We start from the raw sequence: 13,764 nt of genomic DNA, 5'->3' as shown, positions 1-13,764 counted from the left end.
CTGTCAATAATTCGATTTTTTAAGAGATAATATTTGGTATTTCAGCTTACATATTTATAAGCTGGCACGGAGTACTTTTGCAAAAGTATGTGTGCCTGTACCTTTAAATTTCCTTACGACACGATGCGGTCGGTGATGGGGCTCAAGTCTGTTGGCATTCGCTTTCAAAAGCAAAGGAAATTTTGCTCTGTCCTTGACTTATCAGATTTCTTCTGCCTTTTGTATCTTCTTGATTCTTGACTTATTATAAAATAAAACGTGTCTCACACTCTCACCTCTTGTTTAATCACGTCTCTGCCATACCGAATTGTACACGTATTTTTAATATATACAGGAACAGCGTTGAGCCACTGATCTATTGAAAATACGTACTCTCTCCTACTGGTAACCCAAGTCCAAGTGACACGGTCTCCAAATATAACTTTGACTTCTTGTTTTTTATAAAAATATTTTTTAAGATAAATCTATTCATAATATGGTTTTCACATTTCCAAACTCAACAACTTAAAAATTACTCATGTTTTATATTCCCAACATTTTGATCCAAACCTTATCCAAAACAACTTGAATTACCGGTACGGAGGTGTATGTACTTATACCCTAGTGCGATACTTTCTAAAAGCCCGTTCGGCTGGTCAGGTTTGGGCTGATTTTGGATGGTTCAATAATATTCTGGAAGAGAGAATAAGCTGAAACCTCACCAGCCGAACACCCTAGGTAGTTACTGTACTAGTAGTGCAGTAAGCTTTGCAAATAACTGCCGAAGGAAATGATTGACTTGGTAAAGCTAAATCGTGAAACCGGTTTTATGCTAGCCAATGATATGCAAATAACTGTACGGTATGGTGGTATATGTATTTGTTTTGGACATGTTTCTGGTACTATCTCTAGTGATAGTGAACCATTTTTTTGACAAACGGTTAATAAGCGTAAATGAGTACATCTACTGAGCTTTCAGAGTGACAGGGTGGACCCAACAGGAAACTCAGTCAGAGACCACATTGGAAATTCATTTGGAAATCTTGAAGCTTTCTTAAGCATCAAGCCCTCAATCAGCGTTCAAGGGGGGCTACGGCTACTATCAAATCATTAAGACGCTCAAGTTTCAGCATTGACTGGACCATATATAAAAGTGTAAGCATCGTCGAGTCGTCGTCCTGTGATGCTTCTGCATCACGGTTCATCGCCGTAGTTTCAGGGTAACTAGACAAAATCTTCAAACACTTACGTGTCCAAGCATTGACGGTCAGAGAGGCCTCCACGGCAATTCAGTCGCAATGACAAAATACAGATTACAGAGTGATGGGATGATAATAAAAGAGACAAACTTGAAGCGAATTCAGACCTGACGACTACTGTCCACCTCTATATCTTGCTCACTCCAATGCATCGTTGCCCATGCTCCTCATGCGCTCAAATTTGTCGCATCTTATTACTTGTGAACTTTTGTCCGAGGCATTCACCTGTCACGAATGCCCTGGGCGGGCTTATTAGAAAAAACGCCCGTAGGCCGCCACTGAAGCGTGTGATTTATGAAGGCTCTAAAACTTGGCCAATAACTAGTTCACTGAACTTGGCATTTGGGTACAGGGAATGAAGCATTCCCCTTGGTTCCTAAAAAACAAGGTTTTAGACCTTGTTTGGTTTCTCTCTCTAAGGTTTACTTCCTATCTCATCGAATGTTTAGACATATGCACAAAATATTAAACATAGACTAAAAAATAACTAATTGTATAGTTTGCAACTAATTTACGAGACGAATCTTTTAAGGCTAATCAGATAATTTGACAACGCGGTGCTACAGTACCACATGCGCTAATGACGGATTAATTAGGCTTAATAAATTCATCTCGCGGATTACTAACGGATTCTATAATTTATTTTTTTCTTAGTATCCGAGCACCCCATGCAACACCCCATATGATACCCTAAAACTTTACACCCTGTATTTAAAGGCTTTGCTCCCCCTCCCGGTGGAGGCTGCATGAGAAAAAGTGATCATCAACACAACATATCAACTAGATATACAATCCTCTATCAAAACCACTACCCTACGCAGACACTGTCCAAGAGGAACTTGGACATTCATCCACTACTATGTTGGAGGCACCATGCACCCATGTATACTGTTTAGTATGGATACAGCCTACAGACGTGGAGCATTTGGAAGGATCTTTCTTCGCCTTATCGACCCAATGATTGGTTTTTCGTATGGCCTTGCAGTTCTGTTTCCAGCGGTATGTCATTCAAAGAATCTTTAAACAAAATAAACCCTCAAATGTCCTGTTCCAAAACACTACAAAAAAAACAAAAACAAACATGATTGAGAAGATATCAACCAAATACTCCTAATTAGAAGAACAAATATCTGCACAAGATTATGGAAGGACCAGTTCAGTTGTCAAGGTATTTATATGCATGATGTCTATGGTTGAGCTGTTCCGCATTAGAGCTAAACAGAGATCAACACATGTATATAACAAGAAAGAAAAGGCAGCAGCCATATGCAGAAGACCAGGGGTGAATTTGTTACTTACACTTTACAGGAAAGGTCGTAAGCTAAGCAGTATAATCATGTCCATCTGTACATGACCAGCTTATTTCACTTGTTCAGTTCTCGAACCAACGGCCTCCAATATATCTTCACTGCTGCCTTCAGCAACTTCCATTTCCTTCACCTTCTCAAGCTGCCTAAGGAGATCCAACCTATCGGGAGCATATGTGGACGGGATCTACACGATTGCAGATACAGAAAATTGGGATTTATATAACAAATGGCAACAGGGGGAAAGTAGCGTGTGAACGTAAACTACATACCATCGATGGCACATATCTCTGGATGAAAGCCAAAATAGCAGCATGACCAACAGCGGTGAGCTGGGACAGAAAGGCAATTGTCAGAATGCTCCAACAGTAAACACACCTTACAGTCGATAGATTCACAGGTCAGAGTATATGATTGATATCACTCTTGGACACAACAAAATATTTTGCCATGGCAATTCAAACACCAAAATGAGTCTTAGTAGCCCACAGTCCACGCGGATAAGGAAAAAGGTTAAAAGGATTACTCCACACAAATTAAATGAAATGATAAAGTGGACCTAATAAGCCTCTACTTGTTAAAGAAGTAGGAATACAAGTACAAGAAAGACTCACTGGCAAAAGCATGAGTATTCCTATAGGAACAACAGATGCCAAATCCGTCAGGGTTCTTTGAAGAGCCTGCTTTTCCTTCTGAGTTAGTTCATCCCCAATAAGAGCTCTTTTTAGCAAACCCATAGCAGCTCCTGTATCAATTGCTAAGAGTTGTGTCCCCTGCAACACAGTCTGTGCAGAAAAATATGAATAAGAAACAAGAAGTTTTTTATAACTAGTACAATAGAAGTATGGAGTTAACAATATTGCGATGAGCGCCTTTGGTTTGGCAAATAGGCTTTTGGATAAAGTTAATTCGATTATTCAACCCCCTACTACAATCTTTCAAAATGATACCATGCCTTGAAGTGTCATTATTGTCAACCACAACAGAGGAAGAAAACCTTGCAATTACTACTATGGGATCTTAGGTTTAGATGGTCATACCGTTGTAGTCTCCTTGACCTTCTCCACTGATTTAGTTATGACATTTTCTTTCTTGGTAGCCTGACCGGAAGGAACTGATGAACCAGGCGATGGCGCAGTTGTTTCGTCTGCGACAACCATCTCCTGGAAAACAGGACTTGACTTAATAGACAATTCTTTGAAAAGGAAAAAAATTGTACGCATTGAAACCAACCATTGTGGTTAAGAATCATAACTCAGAAAACAACAGAACTAACAATACAAGATGCAATTAAACTCATAACGTTTACAGAATCACTGCTGAGGTCCTGTTCCAAGAGTTTGCTCAAATACTGAAGAACCAGTAATTTGTTATTTCAAGATCCTGTTAAACAAGCATACCTCCTCCTTTTGAGCTTCATCTGCACTCTTCTGCACTCGCTTTTCTAACTCAATCAGCTCCCGCCTTAACTGTTCAAAGCGGAGGATGTCATTTGACTCCGCATCTTTCTTCTCCACATTGGCGACAGTGCCCTTCATCAGCAATAAAAATGGGATAATACCATAAGATTAGGAATACGCTGCAATAAGAATCTTAAGAGAGAAAATTAAATGGTATTCTTTTGAAGACCATAATTATTTTTCAGTAATTAATTAGAGCCATGGTCAAGGACTGTTCATTAAACAAGGATGCATCTTGGAAATCGCTTCACCGCAAAATGCTGGTGTGTTCTTTAATGCACAAAACAAACTGCAAATATACAGTACAGCATACATACATCCTGATCTGCAAGAGCTGGATCAACTTTCTTTCCCAAAGACCGACCAAAGAAGTCCCAAAATGGACGGCGTTTATTATCCACCCTGACAAGAGAAATAGGAAACAACTGAACAGGTCTGCTTTACTACCCCGAAATCACATAAGCTATCACAACCATGTTTGAATTAGTTAATTAGTATTAGTTACAAGAATACTCCACCTGCTTCCTGATTTTTGTGGTGCTGATGTATCGTTCGTCCTGCTACCTGTCTTTACACGTCCTTCCTCTGCAGGTGCATCGGCCTAATAAACCATAAAAAAAGCACATTTACCATGATTGCAAACTAATTCTAGTTCCAACTGTAGTGCAACCAAGTATGCAGTTTGGCATGTACTGTTTCCAACTGGTACATTAAGCAAATAATAATCTGATATCATTATGCTGTAAAACACCACCAGAAGGATAGACAGATGGTGACCGCTGCTTAGCATTAGAAATTACACTTAGGCCCATTTGTTTAGGCTTTTGATTTAAAAAGCTGGCTTCTATGGGATGTCTTGTCCATTGGCTTTTGAATAAATATAAAATGTATAACCCTCAGAACAGATCCCATAGAAGCCACCAAAAGCCAGCCTGTTCGCTTGCTCGTATACGATCGTGGATTATAAGCTGGAACAGTATTTTTCTCTCACACCAAACCAGCCAGCAGTAAATAATCCACGATCGTTTACGACGAAACGAACAGGCTGTCTTCAGACTTGCTTTTGGCCTCTAATACAAATACAGCGCTTCTCAAAAACCAATTTCAAAATCTAGCGTTTTGTTTCACCTTCTGCCTTTTGACCAGAAGACAAAAGCATAAGCTGAAACCAACAGGCCCTTAAGAGAGGATTACAAACATTGACGGGAAATTACATTGAGCTCCCATTGTTTAATTGAAAATAGATGCATCTGATGTGATGATATCACTAGCCAATGCAACTAAATCATATTTTGGCTAAGATAACAACAGAAGCAAACTTATGCAATTCATGAGCTACAGTAATCGGAGTAACCGTTCTCGCCTGGCAGTATCCTGATGGACTGACCATGATAAGTGGAGTGCACTGGAAATCCATAAAAGGAACTCTTCCCAATACAATGAGATCAAAGACTTGTAATTGTAAGAATGCATGGCTATCCTTTATTAGAAGCAACATGTGTGGGTAAGAGATACTGAAAATAAAAGAAAGCCAAAAGGCTCACCTCCAGATATTCTGCTTTTGCTCGAAAGGATGCCTCAAGAAACTCAGCTTCTTTCTTCAGTCTTCTTATCATTTCAAGATCAGAGCATGCAGCCTGTAGATCCTCCTTACCAGAGTTCGAACTGGAAACGTGTAATTCTTGGAGCAAATTTTCTAACTTAACCAAAGCTTCTTCAACACTTTCAAGTGACTGCAATGATTAAAACCGATGTCGTCAACGCTTCAACAACTGAAGATAGCATCTATTTTAGAGGCAACTATCATCGTAAACTTGAAATAAGTAGATGGCATATCCAAAATAGATTTAATTGCAAATGATATCTGTCCACCACATATGCAATTGTCCATCCTTTTACTCGTGAGATCTTTCAATACATCTAAGGGCATGTACAATAGTGCCACCTGGACCATCTATTACATCAGTAAAATCTTAGGTGAAGCAAACTAGGAGAGCATATGATGTATGTAAGTATGTTATCTCTTAGATAAGAGATTGTCTCTTAGAGGTTTGCTGGGTACATAGAGTCAATGCTATACTAGTTCTCTAATTTCTTGTGGAGGCATAGGAAACATACAAAGAAACAGCATTTTATAGTTACCATTAATACCTTTGAGGTCATACTAAGAATTATATCAATCGTATAGAACATAAATTATATCAATCGTATAGAACATAATTTTTTCAGATGTGCAAAAATGTGAAAATATATTAGCAATTCTTAAAGGCATTCCGCAATAAATACCTTGTCAAAGGAAGCTAACTCTGTTCCAGTATCTAATTCTTCTTCAGGTTCTGGGAAGCCACAGCCTTTTGACATATTATTTCTGCAACATGTTTAGCAAACAAATAAATCTACTGAGTGGTAGAGAACAAACAATTCAAGCTCCTGCTTAACGCTTACCTTGATATGTCAAGCTTCTTCATGCAGTCACTCAACATAGCATGTCTACAATTATTAGCATGCAGTAGAAAATTAATCACTAATCACAAATCCATATCTGCTTTTTCAAAAAAAAAAAACATAAAAACAAATCCCTATCTGCAAACAAGAGAAAGATAAGCATTGTCGTGACCAAATAATTACATACCCCTTAGAAAGGAATTTTGCTGCCTTCACATTTGAAGGGTTCTCAAGCCATGAGCTGTACTTTATAAAACTAGCCATCCAGTAAGAGCACACATTTAGGATTCTTGATATGACTTCTCCTTTAGACACTTCTTCTCTACCTTCAGTATCAGTTTTTGCACTTGGAATATCATCATTGTAAAAAGGAAGCCACTCGAGCTCTTCACAGACTACCTGAACGTAAGAAAGGCACATGAACACTGAATGCTGAGTAGCATTAGAAGCTCAGTATATTGCCTGCATACTGACCTCCACATACAGCTGATATGAACTAATCGAGGACAGCTGTGGATAATATAGTACACTCCCACCGATAAGATACCTGGGTTATTGTAAGCCCATGATTCAGTACAGTAAATCATATTTGGGTAATAAAGAAGGTATATCATCTTATTAACTGAAACATCATTTCAGTGAGAAAATGGAAAAATATAAATTCACATAGATCATACCTTACAATACCATTCAGTGAATCATCCAAATCAGTCAGACCCTTGGAAGACAAATATCCTTGTGTGCTTCTACCCAAAGCAATGAAAAAACCAAATATTGCAAGATCCTTTTCCAGAACCTGCAATGAGGAATAAATAACTATATAAATTTGAAGCAAAGGACGAGATTTCTATGACTAGATGAAAAGATCACTTTTAGTTTCAACCTCAATACTTTCACTTGTTGTCAGTCTTGACCATATCTTTTCACGATCAAGTGCCCGGAGTAATTGTTTCTGAACCAGTTCAATCCAAAATGATATCTCAAGTCCATGATCATTACCAAGTTTAGGAACAGCAGCACGAGGACCGAAATTATACAAAAATTCTCTCTGAAGGCCAATATCTTTCGTCAAGTTATATGCTTTACTTAGAGGGGCAAACTCAAGAAGCATATCCATGAATCGACCAATAATATCAGGCACCATTGAAGAAAATTGCTGACAAGAAACTTTTGCTGATCCAAGCTTCGTGATTGCAGCAAGACAGATCAAACCTAGCATAAGCAGAGAAATATCACTTTCACTAGTATTCATTGGCTCGCCTTCACGGCATCTGACAGCAAACAAGAGAAAATATCAATGAGTCTTGTACTAGTTACTGGCTATGAGCATGTTACAGTCCAAAAGATAGAATAGAACTTACATTGCTGTAGCAGAGTTAAACATTGGATCATTTTCAAAAATGTTTACAAATTGTCTCACCACCAAAGGATTTTGATCGGATGAATACCATTCATAAAATGTAGGTTCCCTCTTAGACAATTCATTCTTGATAACACTCTCAAGGGGGGTGAGCAGGCGGGACAAACTGCAATCAAATAAAACATCACTGAATAGACACCCAACAAATGGAACAAATCATAACAGAGAGGATGAATCCAATGTCACTTGAACATACTACAAGCCTACAAGTAAAAGCAATCAATATGATACAGATTCATCTTCATTTATGCAGCTGCCGACTAAAACCTAAATGAATTATGAAAACAACACATATTTTAGTTAGCACCGTGATAAAATAAAACTATTCCTGATGCTTCAGCTTTGGCAGAAGTATGCATGCTAAATCCATGCAAGACGTTTAAAAACTCTTTTGGTTAACTATATGTACCCAAAGTGAATAGAACTAAGGCACCAAGACCTTCATGTTAATACTTTAATAGCATTCTACCTAGTCACATATTGTTTTACACTCTTTTCGTTAATATACTTCAGTTATGTGAGTTTGCCAGTTTGCTAATTGAAAATTGCTGGACTACTTCCGGATCAAAAAAATGCAACTACAACTTAGCACTATAGACCTCAGCAGTAACTTGTTTCTCACTGAGAGTAAATTTCCAATTAGAATTCAACCTCTTCTGAGATCAATCAGCCAATAAATCAAAAGGCATACTTAAATCTTAACAATTTAATTTAGATGTAAAGGAACTTTTAAAATAGGACGTTGCTCCCAGAAAACTTCAATGCAAGGGATATCATATACTTAGAAACAAATGAGTCTGCTCCAAAACAACATTTAAGCAGTATGATATGACAGCAAAGGAAAGGGCTAGAAGGTAGACCTCCGTTGAACAAACACATTAATATCTCTATCTCTGCCATTCCCACGAGATGAAACATCAATAACTGCTTGCAACAATGAGTCTACAGCAGCCTGCAAACATTTTCTGTAAGATTTCAGTGAATGGAAAATATGTATCTCACAGGAATTTTGGACTATGGTGAGCACAACAGCAGTGAGTGTGTTGAAGATATCGTATAAGAACAAAGAAACATTGACTCAAAGCAAGTTCAGTTATGGTGCTTGGCTCTAAGCTGGTTATAAGTAGCAGCATCTTAACATGTGATTAAACAAAGAACATTCCAAGAGACATTTATGTTTCGTTTCAGGTACACTATAAACCTAATCTTTACCTTTTTCATGACTTTAATATTGTGTTGATATAGTAAAAAAAATCAGAATGACGAGATAACAATGACTGTAAATGTTCTGTTTCTTCATGTGAATACTGAATAGGGGAAAATGTACGTCTGCAGAATGTTCAGTACTGTACCTGGTAAGACAGTGATTTTATCCAAGCATTGTTCTCAACACCCAACCATGTCTTTGGAAACCACGAGCTCTTTGACGATTTGCTGTGCTCTATGAAAGCCAACTCAATAGATCTTGCAGCATCATGTACTGACTGGACGAGTCCATTGCTGATATCTTCACTCTGCAATGCTTTATTCAATTTCAACCTTATTTCATCAATGTTGCTTGTCGAACCAACTTGCGCAGCTCCATTAACAGATACACGGTTGCCATCATCGTCAGAAGCCAATGGAATAATGTGAACCATCCTTCTAGTTCTCTGGAAGAGTCCCTTGTGTCTCCGAAACTCCAACCATCTAGCACTGTGGATGGTCCTATCACACTCCGACGGTGAGTTCCTCAAGTAGCACTTCCTCTTTGAAATGCGGGAATGGAATTTGTAGCTCTTTACATCAACAATGCTTCTACATACGAATCTGAAACCATATAATTTCTCCAGAGTATGAACCTTCGATGTGCTGCAAACACAAACCGTTTGAACCATCAATACATCAAATCTGAAAAAATGCACTAGAATTCAGCTATACCAAGATCAGAAACTCTTGATATCAATATCTATAACTATATCTATATTCTATATTTCTATATATCTTATAATCATAAACCTAACTAGAATTCCATCTCAACATGCAAGTCATCCACATCAGCAACTCACTAGAGCATGCAATTATGTCTCTATCTCTTCATGCAAGCTATCTACGTCAGCAAGCTACATTCATCCACTAACATACATTTATTTGTTCACATCAGCAATACCATAATATCCACAAATTCATTCGCGATTCCTGCAGCAATGCACGGTCTATCTTCTAGTATCATCAATTGATAATCGCAGGATTCCCATCGACTAGCCCAATAAATCAATGTCAAAGGCAAGCTACTATTTAAGACAGAGACAGCAGTCCCTAATTACAAGTGAGAGCAAATCCGATAGGATATATAAGTCACGTCACTCGGAGATCAGTATAATCTCAATGAATCAGATAGAAATCTAGCAGAGCATCTGAAATTGACAAGCCCCCCAAGTCGGTTTCAAGGTACTCCCCGGCTGGAAGCTCTGGTGTCTGAGACCACCGAAATGGTACATTCACACAGTTCCTCCAGCCGCGCAGCGCCGATGCATGCGCGCAATTCCACGACCAATTGAACCAACCCCACGATTACAACCAACACATTCGTCCAATCCATCCGCTCACGAGCGAACAAGCCAAACGCCCGAATCGTGGCGCCTAACAACAGCGTAAGCCGGAGAGTAGACGAACCTGGCCGTGCACCTGGGCTCTCCGCCAGCGCCGAGGGGGAGGTGGCGCGGCTGCGACGCCACGGCGGTCGCCATCGGTGGGGGGCGGCAGCTGCTGCAGCTCCTGCGCGCTTGTCGCCGGCGGCGGCGCGGGGCGCGTCACGACAAGGCGGGGACGGGAGAGGGATAGGGTTTATATGGTGACGGGGAGGTGAGCTAGCGGTCGAGAGGAGTGCGAGGACGAGGAGGAAGAGCGGGAGGCCACACCGCCAGGAGTGTGAGGACGGGGGAAGGGGAGGCGAGGTGGGCCCCGGAAACGATAGGCGCTGGACGCGGCCATCGGTGCCTTTGCCGGGACGCTTCACGGGGACCAACCAACAACCAGACCGTTTCCTTTTTCCTTTTTCTATTTCCCTTTTTTCAACTCTTTCTTTTTTTTATAGGGATCTATATTCCATTACTCAACCATATATCAGCTAAATCGCTTGACAGCTCGAATAGAGCCCGTAGATAGACAACTCTGCTGTTTTGGCCTTGCGATCCGCCCATCCCATGTCTCTCGCTTATTATCACCTGTGGATGGAAGTGTGGTCTTTTACCCGCTTTCTTTTTATTGGATAATATGTAAGGGACTTTGAGCCGATCATCTTCTTCTTGGCAATCTTTCTTTTTATTGGATAATATGTAAGGGACTTTGAGCCGATCATCTTCTTCTTGGCAATCTAATCTGACATGACATCGCTAATGAGCTCACTCCAATATTGCCGTCACTCTGACGATGACTAAAGCTCCAGTTGTAGAACAATATCGTAGCAACCTTTCATCATCATGCGAAGGCCATTTAGAGAGAAAAAACATATTATTAGGATAACGTATGGTGCAGATAGAGTTCGTAGTTTGAGTGACTGTATTATTGTGCTGGAGTGTATAACTTGGTCTCGATTCTATGGCTTGCGTGAGAGCACGTGCCCTTTCTTTGTGTTTGTGTGTGTGGCAGCATGTGACCGTGTGCGTTCGCGTCCGTTCTTATGTGTGAACTGCGAAGCAAAGCTCTGTTTCTCTACGCACTCCGAATTATGTTCTACGACTATGTCAGTACTTTGGCACTCTCAAATACTGCAACTGGAACAATGCGTTATATTATGCAAATAATGCAGTCAAATCTTCGTGAGCTAGTTCTTTAAAAGTAAAGCTTTGAGTTCACTTGTGGCAAGCAGTCAATCTGCCCTCTGGATATTAATGCAAAAGATTTATGGAGCCATTTGAATCGCTTCATTTTAGATGAATTGAAATCTACATAATGGATTAGACTATATGATTGAAATTTAATATTCCATAACTTTTCCAAACTCACAAATAAACCTATCTCAATTTTATAGGGTGAAAGATAGAAATGAATTCTATATATCACTATGCTATAATTCTATTCTCCAACTTATAGCACACTCTTCAACTTAATTCTCCACAATAAAAAATGCAACATATAAAATATGTCCCTTACATGCCTAACAATAAATATACAAATATATTCCATATACAAGTATATTAGCTTAATTAGTCTGTCTAAATTATAATTATTAGAATGAATTCAATTCCAATGCTCCAAATGAGCCCTAAGAAAAATGCCCACACAGAATGTTGTTTAGGCATCGAACATATCCTTTCCACAGGACACACAACACAGTACAGTAGTACATCACGCCACCACTGAGTAAAGCATCAAACTGTCGAAGAGAGCCTAACCTCTGCTTTCCATGAGAATATTTTAGACCCGAGGACTAGTTCCGGCATCAGCATCAACCATGCTGACTCAACATATATATGGCCAAAACTCAGCATCAGAAAGAAAAAAAAAAGCGGTTGCACTGGAATCGGCGATTCTATTTACTGCCAGAAGAAACGCAGAGTTAGGCACTCAAGCTTCTGGAGTTTGATCTTGCACGCCGGCACTGTCATTCTGATCCTGCTCCTCTCTCTCGCCAGCACCAGCCAAGCCACTGCCGCTTGCATGATCACTAGAACGGCTTCCATAAACATGCCCCATCTTCAATCGCTTTGTTTCCATGTAGCGCCTATTCTCATTGGTTATTGGTGTCAGCAATGGCACTCTGCCAAGGACACTTAAACCATAACCCTTGAGTCCAGTATACTTCGCAGGGTTGTTAGTCATCAGCCGCATGGTTCTCACACCAAGATCACGTAGTATCTGCAGAGAACAAAGACTAATCAACTCCACAAGAAACCATCTGAAAGCAGTTCAAATGAAAGTGATCTTTACCTGTGCACCTATACCGTACTCCCGAGAGTCAGCAGGCAGCCCTAGCTCCAAGTTAGCCTCGACAGTATCCCGCCCATCATCTTGTAAGTTGTATGCTCGAAGCTTGTGACCCAGCCCAATACCCCTACCCTCATGGCCACGAAGATAAACTACTACACCCCTGCCAGTTTTCTCAATCATGGTCATTGCCAGAGCAAGTTGATTCCCACAATCGCATCTCGCTGATCCAAATATGTCCCCAGTTAGGCACTCTGAATGCACTCGTACTAAGATATCCTGGCCATCCCCAACATCACCCTGCATGAGCGAAAAGTATCATTCTAAAATTCCAAACATATTGCTGGGGGTGGGGGGGGGGGGGGGGGGGGGGGGGGGGGGGGGGGGGGGGGGGGGGGAAGACTAGGCCATGCTCATCATTTAGACAATCACTAAATTCGAAAACAGAGGAGATGTTTTTAGTTGTCTGCAAGCACACCATATCCGGGATACCACCACAAGATTAAAATAATAATAATAATAATAATAATAATAATCAGATCTTTTACTCATCCATCTAATGGATGTAGCTGGCAAAATGTCTTGTCATAATGTGGTGCATTTGGGAGCAACATTTTCACACCCTTCAGCACATAGCATGTGATTTTACCTTTCTACATCATGCAATGAGGTCCTTGTTTTTCGAAGTTCCTAAGCTGCCCATGCAACATTCAAACTTTTTGAACCTGATGTTTGAAGTGGTAGCCATCATTCTAATGAACATAACATTTAGTGTAGCCATCATTCTGCTGAACATAACATTTACTGGCTAATGAGGTATGCATACCTTCACCATGGCTATGTGTTCCATCCCATCAATAAGAGATCTATAGCAATAGGATTTAAACGAACCCCATTGTAACTGTAACGGTGTAACACAAACGCACTCTACCAATCTGTCTCTCTTTCTCCTATATCTGCAAATGGGAATGTTCACAGCTTATAAT

At 40.0% G+C, this 13,764-nt stretch overlaps 2 protein-coding genes across 2 annotated transcripts; both read right to left on the bottom strand.

Moving 5' to 3' along the window:
* Positions 1-1,868: 1,868 nt before the first annotated feature.
* Positions 1,869-10,800, bottom strand: LOC136531901 (uncharacterized). The gene is made up of 19 exons (XM_066524562.1): positions 10,526-10,800; positions 9,223-9,721; positions 8,731-8,822; positions 7,812-7,976; positions 7,334-7,721; positions 7,128-7,246; positions 6,925-6,997; positions 6,638-6,849; positions 6,451-6,495; positions 6,292-6,373; positions 5,550-5,738; positions 4,524-4,606; positions 4,323-4,407; positions 3,946-4,077; positions 3,586-3,708; positions 3,160-3,330; positions 2,818-2,877; positions 2,538-2,732; positions 1,869-2,296 (listed from the first exon to the last, which is right to left on the bottom strand). The coding sequence occupies exons 1-18, from the start codon at positions 10,597-10,599 to the stop codon at positions 2,598-2,600; spliced, it is 2,727 nt and encodes a 908-aa protein (XP_066380659.1). The 5' UTR covers positions 10,600-10,800; the 3' UTR covers positions 1,869-2,296; positions 2,538-2,597.
* A 1,187-nt stretch (positions 10,801-11,987) lies between these two features.
* LOC136531903 (probable bifunctional riboflavin biosynthesis protein RIBA 1, chloroplastic) lies at positions 11,988-13,730 on the bottom strand. The gene is made up of 3 exons (XM_066524563.1): positions 13,605-13,730; positions 12,782-13,078; positions 11,988-12,709 (listed from the first exon to the last, which is right to left on the bottom strand). The coding sequence occupies exons 1-3, from the start codon at positions 13,626-13,628 to the stop codon at positions 12,419-12,421; spliced, it is 612 nt and encodes a 203-aa protein (XP_066380660.1). The 5' UTR covers positions 13,629-13,730; the 3' UTR covers positions 11,988-12,418.
* Between the last annotated feature and the right edge of the window lie 34 nt (positions 13,731-13,764).

The sequence above is a fragment of the Miscanthus floridulus genome, unplaced genomic scaffold, assembly GCF_019320115.1.
Source record: "Miscanthus floridulus cultivar M001 unplaced genomic scaffold, ASM1932011v1 fs_473_3_4, whole genome shotgun sequence".
NCBI classification, from domain to species: domain Eukaryota; kingdom Viridiplantae; phylum Streptophyta; class Magnoliopsida; order Poales; family Poaceae; genus Miscanthus; species Miscanthus floridulus.
This window is presented reverse-complemented; position numbering and strand designations above follow the sequence as displayed.

What these genes read in the sequence shown, in the direction of transcription:
- LOC136531901 (XM_066524562.1), bottom strand. Translation starts at nt 10,599, where the DNA reads ATGGCGACCGCCGTGGCGTCGCAGCCGCGCCACCTCCCCCTCGGCGCT. An exon ending in CAACAAGTGAAAGTATTGAG is followed by an intron (nt 7,247 to 7,333) that starts GTTGAAACTAAA and finishes TCCTCATTGCAG; the next exon opens with GTTCTGGAAAAGGATCTTGC. An exon ending in AGAGATATGTGCCATCGATG is followed by an intron (nt 2,733 to 2,817) that starts GTATGTAGTTTA and finishes GCAATCGTGTAG; the next exon opens with ATCCCGTCCACATATGCTCC.
- LOC136531903 (XM_066524563.1), bottom strand. Translation starts at nt 13,628, where the DNA reads ATGGAACACATAGCCATGGTGAAG. An exon ending in AACACATAGCCATGGTGAAG is followed by an intron (nt 13,079 to 13,604) that starts GTATGCATACCT and finishes TCGCTCATGCAG; the next exon opens with GGTGATGTTGGGGATGGCCA. An exon ending in AGTACGGTATAGGTGCACAG is followed by an intron (nt 12,710 to 12,781) that starts GTAAAGATCACT and finishes TGTTCTCTGCAG; the next exon opens with ATACTACGTGATCTTGGTGT.